The 17,611-nt window shown below is 57.0% G+C and overlaps 2 protein-coding genes across 17 annotated transcripts; one reads left to right on the plus strand and one right to left on the minus strand.

The window, feature by feature from the left end:
• The first annotated feature begins 3,190 nt into the window (after positions 1-3,190).
• Positions 3,191-8,666, plus strand: ASB6 (ankyrin repeat and SOCS box containing 6). 3 transcript variants are annotated; one of them, XM_081279148.1, is made up of 6 exons: positions 3,203-3,667; positions 5,081-5,262; positions 6,144-6,250; positions 6,346-6,454; positions 6,960-7,046; positions 7,168-8,666. In XM_081279148.1, the coding sequence occupies exons 1-6, from the start codon at positions 3,555-3,557 to the stop codon at positions 7,833-7,835; spliced, it is 1,266 nt and encodes a 421-aa protein (XP_081135274.1). In that variant the 5' UTR covers positions 3,203-3,554; the 3' UTR covers positions 7,836-8,666. The 3 variants fall into 3 exon arrangements, with proteins under 3 accessions (XP_081135276.1, XP_081135275.1, XP_081135274.1); XM_081279150.1 differs by lacking the exon at positions 6,346-6,454 and having other exon boundaries at positions 3,191-3,667; positions 7,168-7,398; XM_081279149.1 differs by lacking the exon at positions 6,960-7,046 and having other exon boundaries at positions 3,200-3,667.
• Positions 8,667-9,255: 589 nt separating this feature from the next.
• NTMT1 (N-terminal Xaa-Pro-Lys N-methyltransferase 1) lies at positions 9,256-17,324 on the minus strand. 14 transcript variants are annotated; one of them, XM_081279164.1, is made up of 6 exons: positions 17,170-17,318; positions 13,939-14,043; positions 13,067-13,197; positions 11,268-11,483; positions 10,263-10,515; positions 9,256-9,625 (listed from the first exon to the last, which is right to left on the minus strand). In XM_081279164.1, the coding sequence occupies exons 4-6, from the start codon at positions 11,427-11,429 to the stop codon at positions 9,369-9,371; spliced, it is 672 nt and encodes a 223-aa protein (XP_081135290.1). In that variant the 5' UTR covers positions 11,430-11,483; positions 13,067-13,197; positions 13,939-14,043; positions 17,170-17,318; the 3' UTR covers positions 9,256-9,368. The 14 variants fall into 14 exon arrangements, with proteins under 14 accessions (XP_081135290.1, XP_081135286.1, XP_081135289.1 ...); XM_081279160.1 differs by having other exon boundaries at positions 13,067-13,217; XM_081279163.1 differs by having other exon boundaries at positions 13,939-14,091.
• Between the last annotated feature and the right edge of the window lie 287 nt (positions 17,325-17,611).

Genomic DNA, 17,611 nt, shown 5'->3' on the forward strand with positions numbered 1-17,611 from the left:
CAGCCCAGAGACAGAGGAGCTCCGGGGACAACTTGAGCCCCAGAGGTCCGACTGCAGCCTGGGTTGCAGACTAGGCTGGAGTTGCTGCCCAGCTGTGCAATGTCAGGCAAGCACCTGACTTCTCTGAGCCTGTCTCCTCATTGGTGAAATGGATGCAGCATGGCCTAGGACTTCAGGAGTCCTAGCGCACAGCTGTGTGTTAAGCGCACAGTCCCCGGAACGTAGAAAGGGCCCCGTAAGTAGAAGCCAGCTCTGTGATTGCTACTCCGGTTGTCATCCCTCAGCCCCTCTCTACAAATGTGCTGTCCTGGTGGGAACGTCGATGGTGGGGGAAGCTGTGTGGGCCCAGGGAGTATGTGGGGAATCTCTGTTCCTTCTTCTTAGTTTTTCTGTGACCCCTGTTGACAGAGCCCCTCAGGACATTAAGGAGCTCTTCGTAGGTTCTAGGATGAAGAGTTGAAGGGCATTAAATTATAGGGAGGAAACTGAGGCCCAGAGACCAGAGGGCCATGCCTAGATCACCATGGAGTGGGTGTAATTGTGCCGAGTGCTGTCCTCTAAAAATTCACGTTCAAGCCCTAGCTGTGTACCTGGAAAGTGACCTTATTTAGAAAAAGAGTTTTTTTTTCAGATGTAATCAAGTTAAGATGAGGTCTTGCAGGATTAGAGAGGGCTCCAAGACCAGTGATGGGTGTCATTTTGAAACGAGAAGCAATTGGAATGGAGGCACAGAGACGTAGGCCACATGGACTACTGCCACCAGCCACCGGTGGCCAGAGGCTGGCAGACAGGGCCTTCTCTGGAGGAAACGTGACCCTGCCCACACCTTGAGGTTGAATGTCTGGGCCCAGAACTGGGAGAGGACACATTTCTGTTGTCTGAGGCCAGCGAGCTTGTCATGGCTCTGCCTTTGGATCTGTGGGTTCTGTGCCCATGGTTTTGACCAAGCGCAGAATGAAGATGTTTAGAGGGGGCTGAGCTGGGGCTCAGGGGGAGAGCGCTTGCCTAGCACACATCAGGCACTGGGTCTGATCCTCAGCACCACGGAAAAATAAAAGTATTGTGACCATCTACAACAATATATATGTGGTTGTAGATGGACACAATACTTGCATATGTGTGTATATATATACATACATATAAAGAAAATGTTTACAGGAAAAAACTGCATCAGTGAGCCAGGTGCAGCAGGGTGCACCTGCAGGCTCAGCTACTCTGGAGGCCCAGGCAGGAAGAATGCTTGAGCCCCAGAGTCAAAGCCAGTACAGGCAGCATAGTGAGGTTGCACCTCAAAAACTGAAAATTGAGCTGGGTGCGGTGAGGCACACCTGTAATACCAGCGGCTCTCAAGAAGCTGAGACAGGAGGATCTCAAGTTCCAAGCCAGCCTCAGCAAAAGCAAGGTGCTAAGCAACTCAGTGAGAGGCCCTGTTCTAAAGGAAATACAAAATAGGGCTGGGGGGCTGGGGATGTGGCTCAAGCGGTAGCGCGCTCACCTGGCATGCGTGCGGCCCGGGTTCGATCCTCAGCACCACATACCAACAAAGATGTTGTGTCTGCCGAGAACTAAAAAATAAATATTAAAAAAAAATAGGGCTGGGGATGTGACTCAGTGGTTGAATACCCCTGAGTTCAATCCCTGGTACCCAAAACCAAAACAAAACAAACAAAAAAATCCCCTGAAAAATCAAACAAGCAATTGTGTCTGTACCAAACACAAACAGACTTTTTTCTTGATATTATCCCCAAACAATACACTAGGACACTGGCATGAAGCTTACAGTGCTTTGCACACGCCACCCAGCTAGGTTAGAATGGGGGGGGGGGGCAGAGCTCATGTGCAAACACTACTATGCCTTTCTACTTAAGGCCCTTAAGCATCTGCTGGGTTTGGTGTCCTTGAGGGTCCTGGAAACAATCCCCTGAGAAATCCGAGGGATGCGATCCATACTTTACTGCAGCAACCCAGGAGACTAGGGTGAGGCAGGGCTGTGCCAGGTTGTCCCCCCAGCTCTGCCCCATCCACCGAGGGGCTTCTCCGGCTACCTGTCCTATGTCCTTGGGCAGCCCAGGCCAGGCTCAGTCCTCCCCCCTGTGTGGTGGAGCCACAACCCTGGATCAGTGAGAGGGCCTGGCCGGCGGGCGTGCCATTCTGGAACTTGGCATTCAGGGGAGGTGGGAGGCAGGAGCACTTGGAGCATGGCGGGTTTCATCTCAACCCCCAATGGGAAAGGGGGGCCCACTGGAGCAGATGCACCACCCCGATGCTCACTGTGGCCACCTGGGAACTTGACCCTTCTGATTTTTCAAGACAAACTGGACACTTCCATTTCTGTGTGAGCAGAATGTTCCTGTGTCACTCAGGGAGGAGCCATTCCTTCCTGGGGCAAGAAACAAAGGCAGAGGTGCCCTGGGTGCCACTGTGACCCACAGTTGCCTCTGAGTAGCCCAAATGGGCATTGTCTTAAAGGGGCTTGACCGGGCTGCCGCCCACACCCCTCCTTCCTGCCCCTTTAGACGGCCTGATGTGGTTTCCATAGCTTGTATGGTCTGCATTACGTGGTTAACAATAATAATAGCGAGCAATTACCCAGCTCCTGCTGCATCCTTTTTCCTATCAGATCCCCAACGCTGGTCCTCGACTGGCTGCGGATTTTTTTGGCGAGGAAGTCTGTTTTGTCCTTGGTGTTGTGGGTCTGAGGCTGCAGCTCAGTGGCGAAGCGCTTGCCTAGCACGCACGAGGCACTGGGTCGACTCTCAGCTCCACATGAAATAAATAAAACAAAATAAAGGTATTGTGTCCATGTACAACTGAAAAAAAAAGGTAAATCGGGTTGTTTTCAAATGGGCCTTTAAGGCCAGCACCCTTCCCGGTGGGCTTCAGCGGGGGGCTCTGGGCTGCAGAGGCGCAAACCCGGCGGGAGATCAGATGCCGACCCCACCCACCCGACACCTGCGGGGACCTTGGGCAGTGGCCACTACAGACGAGGAGACGAGAGTCCACCCAGACAGAGGGCGGAAAAGGCAGGCAGCCGGAGCCGCCGCACAGACAGAAGGTCCCGTCCCCTGCGCCTGGGCGCGCGGAGGGCGGTCCTTGTCGCGCCGCTTGGGGTGCCGCCGCTGGCCCGGGGAAGGCGCGACCCGAGGCGGGGCTGGCGCGCGGCGGGCGGAGCTCGGACGGCGCCCAGCGGCCAAGGGCGGGAAGGCAGGCGGGCGGCGCGGGCGGGACCGGCGGGCTCGGCCCGCCCTGGGCGGAGCGCCCCCCCTCCTCCCGCACACTCCCGGTGGGTCCGCGCCTGGTCGCGTCCCCCCACGCGCCGCGGTCCCCCGCATCCGCAGGGGGCGCTGTGGCCCCGCGCGCTTCTCGGAGCGGCGCGGGCCGGAAGTGAGAGAGCTCGGATCACTTCCGGCACGGAGCGGCGACCTGGGCGGTGGACTCGGCCCGGTGCGGAGTCAGGACCGCTTCAGCCCCGCGGGAGCCGCGGCCGCTGTACCACGCCCGGCTGGCGTCTCGGCCTCGCGGAGAGGAGCCGGCCTGCGCGCCCCGCCGCCGCGATGCCGTTCCTGCACGGCTTCCGCAGGATCATCTTCGAGTACCAGCCGCTGGTGGACGCCATCCTGGGCGCCCTGGGGATCCAGGACCCCGAGCGGCAGGAGCCCCTGGACGGGTGAGGCGCTCCGACCCGGTGCTGCGTCCACTAGGTCATCACGAGCCGGGCGGGGCCGGGCGGGGCGGCTGTGTCCTTGGGCAGATGCGGGGCCTCGGGCCGAAGCCGCGGTTGCGAGCTTGGAGCGCGAGCTCCTGCGCGCCGAGCGCTGGCGAGGCGAGAGTGCTCCCGGGCAGCGCCCGGGAGGGCAGACAGACCCCAGGGCGGGTGTCGGCGGGCCTCCGCCCAGCGCCCCACCCGTGCGGGGAAGCAGGGTACAGTCGGTGAGGGCCTCCAACCTGCCCCCAGAGCAGGGCAAAGAGGACCTTGTTGTGGCCGTTTGCTTTTTCTATGGGCGACCGGCCTCTCGGTGAGCCGCGGGGAAGGTGTAGGGGAGTGAGTGGGCAGTACACACGGCCTGCTGTGTCGGGCGCTTGGGGTGAGCTAACGGGCCCCAGCCTTGGTGGTGCTTCGGCTGCAGAGAGGCCGACAGGCATAAGCAATTGCTCGAAGTGTAGAGGAAAGGGGTCCGCGTGTGGGCAGGGGCTTATCCGTTGGAATTTCGAGCAGGCCTTGATCTCAGTCCAGTCAGGACCTTTGGTGGGAGCTGGGACACTCTTAGCTCTGTTCGCTAGGAGATTCTCTAAAATGCAGGTGTTTCCCGAGCTCTGAGGTGGTGCTGGGCAAGGGCAGTGCAGTGAAGCTTGCAGGGCCTGTTGAGGTGCCCCAGCCTTCACCAGGAGCTCTGTCCCCTGTGCAGAGCAAGGATCTAGCCAAGGGGTGAGAAAATCCTGCGGAGCAGTGAAGTTGAACCTTGAGCCAGTCGGTTTGAAGGGGTACTGATGGGTGTAACCAGGGAGAGGGCGAGTGGGAATACCAACAAGGGAGCCCTCACCCGAGGAGGAGGTGGCAGCTTATGAAGGAGTTTGGGACATTGTCAAAGCTGTGTGCAAAGCGTGGAGCTGTCCCTGGCCTGAACTTTTAGGGAAAGCCAATGTAGGCTCTTAATAGTGCTGGCCAGGAAAGGCGGAGGGCTGTGGGCGAGCTGGGGTGGGGTTGGGCTGGAGGGCAGCTGGGTGACAGGGGAAGGGGCCTCTGCTGACCACTCTGGCCAGCCATGGGGGGCATCCTGCAGCTCAGGGAGCAAAGGATGTCTCCAAGTGTGAGGGCTTCCTGAAGAATGCGTGTCAGTGATTCTGGCTTCCAGACTCCAAGGTTCCCTGCAATCTCAACAGCCCAAGTGTGAGGCTGTGTACCCAGACATTGGGGTGGAGTCTGCTGCAAGTTAGAAAGCCCAGCCTCTCTCCTCTTCAGACCTTCCAAGAAGGACTTTCTGCCCCACTGTCAGGGTCCCGTTTTCATGGGTGGTTAAGGCAGGGCATCCGGTCCCACCATGGTTCCAGGCCTCAGCTGGTCTGCCTCTTGCTGCCCCAGGCCCAGTTATGCTGCCAGCGAGGAGAGCCGAATCCTCGTTCTCACTGAGCTGCTGGAGAAGAAGGCCCCCTCTCCCTTTTACCAGGAAGGCGTAAGCAACGCCCTGCTGAAGATGGCTGAGCTGGGGCTGACTCGGGCAGCTGATGTTCTCCTGAGGAATGGGGCCAATCTCAACTTTGAAGGTCAGCTGGAGCCCGGAGGAGCCAGGGAAGCCCCTGTTGGATAGCCTCCCACTCCCCTGCAGGCTTTCAAAAGCTCCTGCCCCCTCTGCTCCCAGCGAGTGTGCTGCTGCTCTGCCATGATTGATTCAGCAAACCTGCCAGCTCCCGGCCTAATCCCGCTTCCATTAGTGTGGAAATGCGGCTGCTGGCACTGTGCCCAGAGCTAAGGGAAGGTGATTTCCTGCCACTCACTCTGAGCTGTCCTGTGTTTTTGCTTATGCCATGGGTGGGGGAGGGGGGTATGTGACAGATAAGCCACACTGCATGCTGGGTGTCAGTCTCTGCAAGAAGCAGCTTCTGGCTGATAAGTGCCAGGGAGGGTGGCGATGGGACTGTTCTCCTGGCGTCTGTGGTTTTCCCCTGAGAACAGCTGAGTCAGGAGAGGGCACGACTGCCTGGACAGCAAGTGCAGGTCTGTGCTGACCCAGGATGTAGCCAGGCTTGTCTCCCCTCACCATGGACACAGGCTCAGAGGCTCTGTGGCTCCTGGGATTGCTGAGGAAGGAGGGTCTGGCTTGAAGTCCTTCAGCTGGATCCCAGGAACCTGCTCTGTGGCCCTGCTCGAGCACAGCAGCCAAGAAGCAGCCACTTAGTGACTCCCCCAGCGAGCTAAGAGCAGGGCTGTTTTATGGCCCGTCATGGAGAAGAGGAAACAAGGCCCACACGGGCCAAGTAGTGGCCCCAGATCTCCCCCAGGGCCCTCTAGTACCTGGTGAGGACAACGTTGAGAGGGCCCAATCCTGCAGCTTCTGGGGCGAGTGCTGGCGCTGGGCTCCAAGGCCAGGCCCTGGACCCTGTGAAAACTCGCTGATGCAGGACTGACCTGTGCTGTCTGCCTTCAGACCCTGTCACCTACTACACGGCCTTGCACATCGCCGTTCTCCGAAACCAGCCCGACATGGTGGAGCTGCTGGTCCGCCACGGGGCTGACATCAACCGGAGGGACCGGGTAAGAGCTGGCCCAGCCTCATAGGGGGAATGCACCAGGGTCCCAAAGCAGCCCACAGCCCCCACACCAACCCAGCTGGTGCTGTCTTGGCTCAGATCCACGAGAGCAGCCCCCTGGATCTGGCCAGCGAGGAGCCCGAGCGCCTGCCCTGCCTGCAGCGCCTTCTGGACCTAGGAGCCGATGTCAACGCAGCCGACAAGCATGGTAGGTGCCTCAAAGGAAAGTGGGACAGCCTGGGCCCTGGGCACCTTGTGAGGGAAACCAGGTGACCCGGGGGTGTCTGGCGTGTTGGCTGGAGGCAGCCTGGCTGTGGCACGGCATGGCTGGTGCAGGGTGGATCTGCTGACGCGCCGTAGCTGGGAGTCCAGAGGCTTTGGAGAGGCAGTGCAGTCATTGTCCCCTGCCAGCCCTGAGGCCCTTCTGTAGGAGAATGGAATGGGCATCAGCTTCTGGAGATAGTGGCTTGCTGTGAAGAGAGGCCCAGCTGGCCTCAGCAGCTTGGGGTACAGAAAACCCCTAAATCTACTCCAGATTTGTGTGGGTAGAAAAAGATGGCCAGAAGCCTGTCCCCCTCAGCCCTGGTAAGTTTTTAAAGTTCTTTGATGCTTTTTTGAAGCCTCATGGGTAGAGGTGGAGTGTTGCCACCTCTACCCGTGGGGCTGCCCTGACCTCAGCGCCCTGGCCTCCACTTCCTCCTGTCCCTCTCTAGGGAAGACTGCTCTGCTGCATGCTTTGGCCAGCAGCGACGGAGTGCAGGTCCACAACACCGACAACATCCGGCTCCTGCTGGAAGGAGGTGAGGCTGCCCATGCCCCAGCCCAGCCTCTCACCCACAGTAGCTTCTGCTTCCCCCCCCTTCCCTGCCTGGTGAGGGCTGCAGACCTCCTCCCACCTTTTTTTCCTGATGGCTCTTCCAGGGGCAGATGTCAAGGCCACCACCAAAGATGGGGACACTGTGTTCACCTACATCATCTTCCTGCTTGGCGAGACCGTGGGCGGGGACAAAGAGGAGGCTCAGATGATCAACCAATTCTGCTTCCAAGTCACACAGCTGCTGCTGGCCCATGGGGCTGACCCCAGCGAGTGCCCTGCCCATGAGTCCCTCACGCACATCTGCCTCAAGAGCTTCAAGTTGCACTTCCCCCTCCTGCGCTTCCTGCTCGAATCTGGGGCTGCCTACAACTGCTCCCTCCACGGCGCGTCCTGCTGGTCTGGCTTCCACATCATCTTTGAGAGGCTCTGTTCCCACCCGGGCTGTGCAGAAGATGAGAGCCACGTGGACCTTCTGCGCAAAGCTGAGACTGTCCTGGACCTCATGGTGACCAACTCCCAGAGGCTCCAGCTGCCCCAGAACTTTGATGTCCACCCGGTGGGCAGCCTGGCAGAAAAGATCCAGGCCCTGCACTCCTCACTGAGGCAGCTGGAAAGCTACCCCCCGCCCCTCAAGCACCTGTGCCGCGTGTACATCCGGCTCTACCTCCAGCCGTGGCCTGTGGATGTGAAGGTCAAAGCCCTGCCCCTGCCAGACAGGCTGAAGTGGTACCTCCTCAGTGAGCACAGTGGTACAGAAGAGGATGACAGCTGACAGGTGCTGGACCAGGGGACAGGGTTTGGACAACCTTAAACCCCCACCTGCTGGTAGACTTGGCACCTGTGGTGACCCCAGGGGAGGGTCCTTTGATCTGGGAGGTAAGGCTTAACCTTACTAAGCACAAAGCCCATAGCTGTGACCACTCTAGTGGTGAGGTAATTGCCCCCAGCCCAAGTTTTAGTCTACTCTGGGCAGAATAGTTGTGTAGATGGACTGAGTTTCTGCCTCTGCGCTGGAGGGGAGCCAGGCAGCACTGAAGCTGCCAGCGTCTGCTTTGTCCCTGTGTGGAGGCATAACTAGAACCTTCTAGAGGGAAGCTGTGGCCTCCGCCCAGCTGAGGTCCTACCCATGCCTCTTCACTCCAGATCTGTCTCAAGTAGTGCTTTTGGTGAGCTGGGGGAGAAGGCACCAAGGGCCACCACAGGCTGCCCTTCGAGGCCTACCCCTGCTGACTCTTGTGGCTGACACTTGATGGCCTCCCCCCGACCCCAGGGGCTGGGTCGCCTTGTGGCCGTGCTCACCAGGGTACCAGGGCTGTGCTCTACTGTGCCAAACCCAGGGTCTCAGGGACCATGCCTTCTGCCGAAAGCAATCATGAGTGCAAAGCCAGGGAAAAGCCCCTCCCAAGGGTCTGGTTTTGAGTAGCTTGCTGGGAGCCAACCACCAAAACCAGATGCCACCTGCCCTACCCAGCATCGATCCCTCACGGTCACTTCCAGTCATGTTGTCATTGTATATGCCTTTGGGAATAAGCTGAGACTGATGTGGTATGTTTATATTACAAAATTAAACGGAAACTCCTGGCCTCGCTCGAGGGTCCTGTATAAGATTCTCGTCTTCCTTTCTCGTTCAGGGTCAAGGACCAGCAGCAGCCAGTGAGGAGGAAGGGGTGGGAGGGGAGGAGACAGAGCACCTCTCTGGCCTGGGGAGGGCCTTCAGAGCACAGGGATTTGTCCTTTTATTTTTGCCTGAAAGTGCCTGCCATGAAGGACCCTCAAGTACAGTGGAGGCCAGCCAGATGTCTCCCCTGGCTGCAGGCTGTTGTGACTGTCACATGAAAGATACCAGGGTCTTATCACCAAAAAGGTCCTGGGCCACAAACATCCCATAAATGGGTCCACCTGGCAGGTGCCGTTCTGGGTTCACCTGGCCAGTATTTTGCCCAACCCGGCTTTCCCTGGTGAAGACCACATTCCTTCACACCTCCAGGCCTCTGTAAGTTAGGGGCAACTCCCCACCAGGCAGGCACCTGTGGAGTGACCACCAGTTCCCACAAGCGCACCGGAGTCATGCAGGCTGTGTGGCATTGGCCTCTGGCCCAATCTGCACCTCACAGGCAGTGAGGCCTGCCTGCCTGCGTCAGCAGGACCCTCCCCATGGAGTCCCACTTTGCCTTTTAAGAAGCAAGTCTATAGCGAGTGGACGGCAGACAGATATATTTAGCGGCCCCTTGACACTCCTGAGCCACACTGGCTGCCAGCGCCCCCCACCTTGGCTCTGGTCCCTGGCCTCTCCAGCCACCGCAGCTCATCTCAGGGCAAAGCTGTAGACATGGTAGATCTCGTCAGGGAGGTTCTCCTGTCGCTCCTCAGCCAGGAGATTGAGGCCTGCACTGCGGATGATCCTGCGGACCACATCAAGGTCCCGGCACACACTGCTGTCCACATCGTCTAGGATCACACCCTCCTGGGCCATGTTGTCTTTGATGACGATGATGCCGTTGGGGCGGAGGCCCTGCTTACAGCGCCGTAGGAACTCGGCCAGATGCTGATCAGTCAGGTGGCCTGTGGAGGGTGAGGGCACGGTCACCAGGGGTAAGGTGGGGTGCATGGGAAGCATTCTTCAGCCACTGTGTTCAACAATCCTAAGCCCCATTTGTTTAAGAAGCCACTGGAGCTCAGAAGCCTCCTATACCCGAAGCTAGGACTGAAGCTGACAAGATGCCTCCAGCCTGACACCCGTGCCACGCCACCCGTCCCTCCTATGCTAGGACTAGGCAGAGGGGCGAATGAAGCAGGAGTGCCCGAAACCACCTTCCCTGAAGTCCACACAGTGTACAGGGAGGGCTAGGCCCAGAGGGCCACAGCAGGGTGGTGCTGCCTACGAGGGTCAGCAGCCAAGGCACAGCACCCTAGGCAGGTTAGGCCAGGGGGCACACCTGGGGCATCAGCAGGACTGCTCCTGGCAGTCATACTCTCTACCTTACTCTAAAACTCTTAACAAAGCTCGGTTTCACTTGAATGCAGAAAGGCACTGGCCATTTAACATTTTTCAAAAAGCTGCCCCTGGACAGGTGGCAGGTATTTAATTAAAACAAAGCCGAGGAGAGAAGACCTGCCCTTGAGGCCTTTTCCTCACAGGCCCGGGGAGCCTGAGTGGCAGGGCAGGTGCAGGCAGGAGGGAGGGCTGCGGGACACTCACCTATCACCCACTGGATCCAGATCACGTCATAAGAGCCCGGCTCCGGCCTGAAGTCCTGCAGACCGCAGCAGAAGTAGTTCCTCACCCTCTTGCCTTCCTCCCCCAGGTAGCTCTTGGCTTTGGCCAGAAAGTCCTCTGTCATGTCGACCATATCCACCACTTTAAATAGTGGCAGAAGCAGCCGCTTGGTGATCCTCCCAATGCCAGCTCCACAGTCCAGGGCACAGGAAGTTCCTGTCTTGTTCGGGCCTTCCTGAAAAGCAGAGCAAGCACAACTGACAGGAACTCTGTCACTGCAAAGGGACCTTCCTCCTGAGCCTGGGGATCTGACTGCAGTCAGGGCCCGGCACCAGCTGGTCATAGGGACACTCTTGCTGGGCCTCATGTTTCTAAGGAGAGCAGCCATTTCCACGTGAAGGGCGGTGCACTGAACTCTCATTCCCGAGACACCAGAAAATGACAACAAGAGTGGGTTCCCACAGGAACTGGAAGAGGGAAAACTGGTAAATAATGGAGTGAAGATGGAATATGAGTGGTGGGAGGCACAGGACAGAGCAAGGTTCCCTCCAGTGCTCGCCAGGGAGGGGGCGAGAGGGAGCAGGCCCAGGGAAGGCTCCAGACACGAGCACCCAGCACAGAGGGGTGGGGAGCAGCAGCATCAAGACCTGGAAACTAGGAGGCTGCAGAAGAGGCGATACCCACAGCCCCAGCACCCACGGACACGACAGGACACCTCGTCCCCAGCAACGGAAGAGTCTGAAGGAAGACTCTTAGATTCCAGTACCTAAGAGTCCCCCAGCATATCAGCTCCGGCCTGTAGCCTTGAGACAGTCGACAATCTAGAAGTTGCACCCCCACCCCCCAGCTCTAGGGCCTCGGTGGCAGGCACCGATAGGGGACCAGAGAGCTGGCAGTGTTTCATGTGCAGGTGGCTCCCCATGCAGCCCCGCCGGTGCCACCAGAGCCACAGCGTCTCCTCCTGGAGTGCACATCAGACCTGCCTACCCTCAGGAACCTCTGCAGGAACTTCCGGGAGCTGCTGAGGTCGATGTTGGAGATGTGGCCATACCCCCCAAGCATGCCGTCCACCGTGGGTGGGATCTGCTTCCAGTACGTCTTGGCCTTCGAGTAGAACTGCTTCTCGTCTTCTATCACCTCGCTCGTCATGTTGTCACCAGCCCCAGCTCTGCTCAAGCTCCACACTTGGCAAGGGTACACCTCCTGGGTGAGGAACAAGGAGCAAGTCAGCCCAGCCAGGTGCCATCCAGGCTTTCTGAGCCACACGACCCTGCTGGCACCCAGAACACCCAGCTAAATCTGCTCCCATCCCTCAGATGACAGAAGACTCCTTCCTGAACAATGCATGGACAGCAGCCCAGAGACACCGCAGAGGCGGTGATGGTGTGTACCATCAGATGACTCGGGAAGGAGGGAGAAGATCCCGAGAAGAGCTTGGGAAGGAGGACCAGCCTGGGCTATGGTGGCCCCAGGTGCATGCAAAGTGCCTGGGCCTCATCTGTCAATAATAGGAAGCTAAGCAACCAAGTCTACTGAGGGCAAGGGGGTGTGCTGGCAGTACCCTGTAGGGTGGCAGGGGAAATGGGAAATGCATGGTGGTACCAGCTGACATAGGACGAGCAGCAGCAACGGGACGACAATGGCAGGGGCAGCTGATGACTCCTCAGCCCTTTTTGCTGCCCAGGGGACAAGTACTGTCACCATCAGCGTGCAGACAAGGAATCCAATGCACAGGGAAGAGGTCGGGGGCCCTGCACTCACTGAACACCAAGACTCGACAGCTCTTCCCACCATGCGGAACTCGGCCTAGATGTCGCCTCAGAGGCCTTCCCTGAGCTGCCTGTGTAAATGACTCCTTCAACACCCTGGGCTAACTGCAGGGCTCGCTGTCCTCTCAGGGTATTTCTACCTGGAATCACACTGTTCTCTTCTGTCTATCAGCCGCGGCTAGAATGAAAGCTCTAGAGGCAGGACTCTGCCAACTGCCGGTTCACCTCCACCCAGCACTGAGCCCCTGGAGCAGTACTGGGTGGGAAAGCAGCAGAGACCAGGCTGGCAATAAGGTCTTGGATGGTCCCCAACACACATCTGTATTGTGGACTTGGATGGTGAGGCTGGGTCTCGCCCCAGCGCAGAACCTGGAGGGCAGGGGAAGCACCTGAATCCTCCAGGTAAACGGTAAGGCTCTGGGCTCTGGGGTTCTACCCACCCACCTTCACATGACTGCAGTGAGCAGCAGTTAAGCCACGGATCCCTATTACTACAGGGTCAACAATGAAGGGTCAACCTGTGGAACTTGGGAAATCCTCAAAAAAACTGAGAGCTGGCACTGCCCGTCATGCCAGTGACTCAGAAGGCCACGGCAGGAGGACTGCAAGTTCCAGGCCAGCCTGGGCAATTTAGCAAAAATCTATCTCAAAAAATAAAAGTAAAAATTATAAGAGGGCTGGGGATGTAGCTCCATGGTACAGCACCCCTGGGTTCAATCCCCAGTACCAAACAAAAACAAAACAGAACTATGAGAAAAACCCTGGCTGCCGGGGATAGAGCTCAGTGGTGGCGTGTATGCCTGGTGCACAAGGGCCTAGGCTTGATCCCTGGCATCACCAAAAAGAAAAAGAAAAGCCCCAACACCAAGGGAGGCTTTAAGGGAAGTCAGAAAACAGAAAAGGGCCCCATTAAGTCTGAAAAAAGCCAAAAATCTGTCCTTGGTAAGGTTTGTGACCAGTCCCCAATATACATCTGTATCATGAACTTGAAGGACCTTCCAAAAGCAGCACACCCACCTTATGCAGACAGCTCAAGAATGCTCCTATCCAAGCTGGACGCAGTAGCCACGCCTGTAATCCCAGCGGCTCAGGAGGCAGAGGCAGGAGGATCAAGAGTTCAAAGACAGCCTCAGCAACTTAGCGAGGCCCTAAGCAATTTAGCAAGACCCTGTTTCAAAATTAAAAAAAGGGCTGGGGATGTGGCTCAGTGGTTAAGTGCCCCTGGGTTTAATCCCCAGTACCAAAAAAAAAAAAAAAAAAAAAAGGAAGAATGCGCCTATCTCAATGCACTTCTACCTCAGCCATTGGGAGCCTGGTCCAGAGAGCCAGTGGGGGGCAGCAGGGCAGGGCCACCAAGGTTGCTGCAAGAAGGAAGGGACCCTCCTCTCCATCCCAGACCCTGCTCCTCCAGCAGATTAGGGAATTCTTCACAGACAAGGCCACACACTTTCCCACCAAGGGACCAGAATGTAGATGATCAGGTTTGTGTGCCCTATGTGGGTCCAGTTCTCCAAAGATCCATGATTTTACAGAACCTGCTCACAGAGCCCAGGGAGAAGCCTGCTGGAAGCCCCCTTCAGATTCCGGAATCAGCCTACAGCCCGACTCTCCACTTCAATCTTGAGGCACGGGGGTCTGGGGTCACAACCAAGACCAGCTGCCATCCCTGCACTCTGAGGGGCCCTCAAAACAGCAGGCTGGAGGGCCCTTGGTTCTAAATATGACACCTTCCCCCTGCATCACAATGTCCCCACATCAGCGTCCCAGGGCTGGGAGCAGTGACACTGGAGAAAGAAAGCAGCACACTACCTAGAGTGCACTGTCGCTCCAACCCTGACGTGATGTGGCAAGACCTACCAATCCCCAAGACTACTAGTTATGGCAAGCACCTGGCACTGTTGTTCCTTGAAGCTGACAGAAAGAAGTCACAAGCTGGGGATGTGGCTCAAGCAGTAGTGTGCTCGCCTGGCATGCGCGGGGCGCTGGGTTCGATCCTCAACACCACATAAAAATAAAAACAAAGATATTGTGTCCACCTAAAACTAAAAAATTAAAAAAGAAAAAAAAGAAGTCACAAGCCCGAATGTCACTCACCACACAGCAGGATGGAACCCAACAAGGATGAGGACCCAGGCCAAGTGGGCTGCATACCCCCTGCCAACAGGCACCACAAACCATGTTCCAGCCCCCTCCCCACAATCCTCTAGGGAGGACACGTCACTCTCCACCCCAGCTCCCACTCAGCCCGGAGCTCAGCAGGACTGACTCTGTGCCCCACTGCCTGTAGTCTAGGCGAATGAACTTCTGGTTTTATGTTCAAATCTGAGCCTCACTGGACTGGAAGGTCCTTGGGGAGCAACAGCAACATCCCAAGATCTATCGCTCTGTTTCTCTGGTACCCCAGGTAGCACATGGGGTAAAAACTTCACTTCTCAGCCAATGGACAGAAAGATTGGTGCCAGACACTTAATGGGGAGTTCATTCTCTCTGCCTCCCCTCCCAGGGCGCAAGCTTTCTAGGAGCAGGGGCGTTACCTTGTACATCATCAGTCCAGTGCCCAGGACAAGGTAGACATTTACTAACTGGCTGTCAAGTGAATGAAAGCATGGACTTTACATGGCTACAGCCATTTTTACTTTTAAGAAAATCCTACACAGTCCGACTGTTGAAAACTAATAACACTGAAAGCTATTACTGACAATATAACTTTTGTTTTGTTTGTTTTAATAAAAGCCTTACAACAATGATTCCTTTCGATGTCAAGGTCCCTGAATAATCTAATTTATAAGAATCCCACTTGTGGGGCTGGGGATGTGGCTCAAGCGGTAGCACGCTCGCCTGGCATGCGTACGGCCCGGGTTCGATCCTCAGCATCACATACAAAGATGTTGTGTCCGCCAAGGACTGAAAAATTAAATATCAAAAATTCTCTCACCTCTTTAAAAAAAAAAAAAAAAAAAAAGAATCCCACTTGCACACAGATTCTAGGAATGAACCACCAAGGGGAGGCACATCTAGGCCCAGGAAACAGCAAGACTAACTCTGATATTTGCTGCTGATTCATGAATAAGTGTGATTCCTCGTTTCCTGTCTACACTTGGCCTTCCAGTGTCCATATGAGTTGGCAGGAAGTCCTAGGAGCCAGAGGACACAGCAAGGTTGGTTGGGCACACAGCAATAAGTCCCCCTACACTCTGTTCCAAAGCACCATGAAGAGCTACTGCACAGCTACAGAGCCTGGGCTGGGCTGGGGCAGCGGCTCTGGGCCAGCTCAGAGGGAAGAAAATCCTTTGCTCATCTTGTCTGCCCCACAGCAGGCAGCATGTGGCCATCTCTCCCGCATTCCACAGTGTTTAGAGAAACACCTGAGCACCTGTCCCAGCTGCTTCTATTCTTCCAGGACCCAGGGAGGAGAATGGTGCTTGAACTGTCACCAGAAGACCTGTGCAGTAACCTCATGCTCTGCATATGGTATTCCTAAGAAAAAGTCTGAGAGCAACAGGAGGCAAAGGCCTGCCTGAGATAGCCTGGAGGACAGAAAGCCTGTGCTCCCTCGACCTATGGGGACTGCAACTGGACATGTGAGAAAGGCAGAGGAAGGGAGGAAAGGAAGCAGGAAGCATGCCTGTGATCCCAGTGGCATGGGAGGCTAAGGCAGGAGGATCGCGAGTTCAAAGCCAGCCTCAGCAAAAAGTGAGAAGCTAAGCAACTCAGTGAGACCCTGTCTCTAAATAAAATACAAGACAGAGTTAGGGATGTGGCTCAGTGGTCAAGTGCCCTGAGTTCAATCCCCAGTACCAAAAAACAAACAACAACAACAACAACAACAACAACAACAAAAAGCGGGGGTGGTGCTTAAAAACAAAGGCCCTGATGGAGTTACATGAACTGGGTCTGAATCTTGGCTGTGTTCATTGCTCTTTGGCTGTGTAAGTTCAGATAACACATTTAACCCCACTGTTCCTCAGTTTCTTCATCTATACAATGGGAACAGTGACACAGACCTTACAGAAAAGCGGTGATGACTGCATATGAAAAGCTTGAGGTACCCCACACAGTATGGGCACACATTCTCTCCCCAGCTTAAAGATCAGGAATGGGATTCTCGACAACTCTGCCAATTATTAAGATAAATAAGAAAAAATGCACTGAAATGCCCTATAGGCTGCAATGTGCGGAAACATACTTAAAGGATCACTGCTGGCCAAGCAGCAGACTCCAAAATGGCTCTTCAATCAGCAGGGGTAGGGTGGGCTCCCTTTCCACATAAGCCCAGAACCACTGCAGCAGTTAAGAGGCTGGCCTGGAGGTCCCATGCCTCTGGCCCCACCAGACCTGACATGGGTACCTTCAACCTCCCAGTCTCCAGTGGACAAACAGAAAAATCAACACCCAAAAGAAAGCGATTAAACTAACACACAGGACAGCAGGAGCAGTTTTAAGCCCCGGGCTCAACCCATCTCACCCGCCACCGCCACCGTTCCATACCTCAACCTTCCCCACACTGCCCTGCCCAGGCCCACCGTCAGGGCCTCTGACACCAGGGTCTGCAATGTACTCAGGAGAGATTTAGGTCCAGAGGGAAAAAGATCACACAGCTGGTGGGCAGAACCTGGGCTTTGGGAGATGGCGGCCTCCCCACAATCCAACTGACCTTGGCCTCAAGAGCTCCAGGCGGCAGCTGTCTTTTAGCTGCACCTGTGCTCGCCGGGGCCGGGCTGGGGCTGGGCCAGGGTTAAATGTGATAGCAACGCCTAAGCAACCGGCACCGGGCTCCGCGGGGCTGAGCCGAGCATCTCGCCGACTCCTCGCGTTCTCATCCGAGTGGGCGCTTGCTGATCTCACGGGAGGAAACCGAGGCTCCGAGAGGAAGGGCTTGCTGCCGCCAGGCTAGGGGGGACCCTGCCCCGGCTCTGGGGCCTTGCCTTCCCTCCTCTACTCCGACCCGTGCCCCGCCCAGGTCCGGCCGGTGGACCGCCCGGGGACACGCACGTGGAGCCGAGGCCAGCACGCACCGGGTCACGTGACGACCGGGGCCTCAGGGCGCCGAGGCAGTTGGGGGTCCGGGCCTCCCCGCACCCGGCGGCCGCCTCCCCTCCGCCCCGCCTCGCGCTACTCACCCCGGGCGGGGGCTCCCGGGGCTGGGAGAAGGGGACAGGGAAGAGCGGGTGAGGGCGGCGGCGAGGACCCTCGAGCCCGCCGCAGCTCCGCCGGTCCACCAGACGCGACACCTCGCGGCGCGCGCTGCCTTTGTCCGCACACGTCACTTCCGGGCGCCCGGGGGCGGAGCCATGCGCAGCCCCGCCCCGCGACCAGCCTGCCGGGTCCCGCGGGCTGGAACCTAACCTTTTGCCTGCGGGGACGAAATCCCCGCCTTAAGGACTTCGGGCCGCAGCGCTGATCTCCCCCGACCTCCACACGTGCACCAGTTTAGTCGGAGGCTGCCAGGCTGGACTTTAAAAAACGAGTGACGGGGGTTTTCCACTGGAAAAAAAGGGGGGAAGGGCCACTGGTGCTCACCCATCTCCATTACCATCTTAAAATAATTTATAAAAAGAAAGA

Source organism: Spermophilus citellus (assembly GCF_964194105.1).
Source record: "Spermophilus citellus genome assembly, chromosome: 2".
In the NCBI taxonomy this organism is placed as follows: Eukaryota; Metazoa; Chordata; class Mammalia; order Rodentia; family Sciuridae; genus Spermophilus; species Spermophilus citellus.

Excerpts from the sequence above, each read along its gene's own strand:
- ASB6 (XM_081279148.1), top strand. The coding sequence starts at position 3,555 with ATGCCGTTCCTGCACGGCTTCCGCAGGATCATCTTCGAGTACCAGCCG. Across the intron at positions 5,263-6,143 it reads GGCCAATCTCAACTTTGAAG|ACCCTGTCACCTACTACACG; the intron begins GTCAGCTGGAGC and ends GTCTGCCTTCAG. Across the intron at positions 7,047-7,167 it reads CCGGCTCCTGCTGGAAGGAG|GGGCAGATGTCAAGGCCACC; the intron begins GTGAGGCTGCCC and ends TGGCTCTTCCAG.
- NTMT1 (XM_081279155.1), bottom strand. The coding sequence starts at position 11,429 with ATGACGAGCGAGGTGATAGAAGACGAGAAGCAGTTCTACTCGAAGGCC. Across the intron at positions 10,516-11,267 it reads TCCTGCAGAGGTTCCTGAGG|GAAGGCCCGAACAAGACAGG; the intron begins GTAGGCAGGTCT and ends TCTGCTTTTCAG. Across the intron at positions 9,626-10,262 it reads CTGGATCCAGTGGGTGATAG|GCCACCTGACTGATCAGCAT; the intron begins GTGAGTGTCCCG and ends CACCCTCCACAG.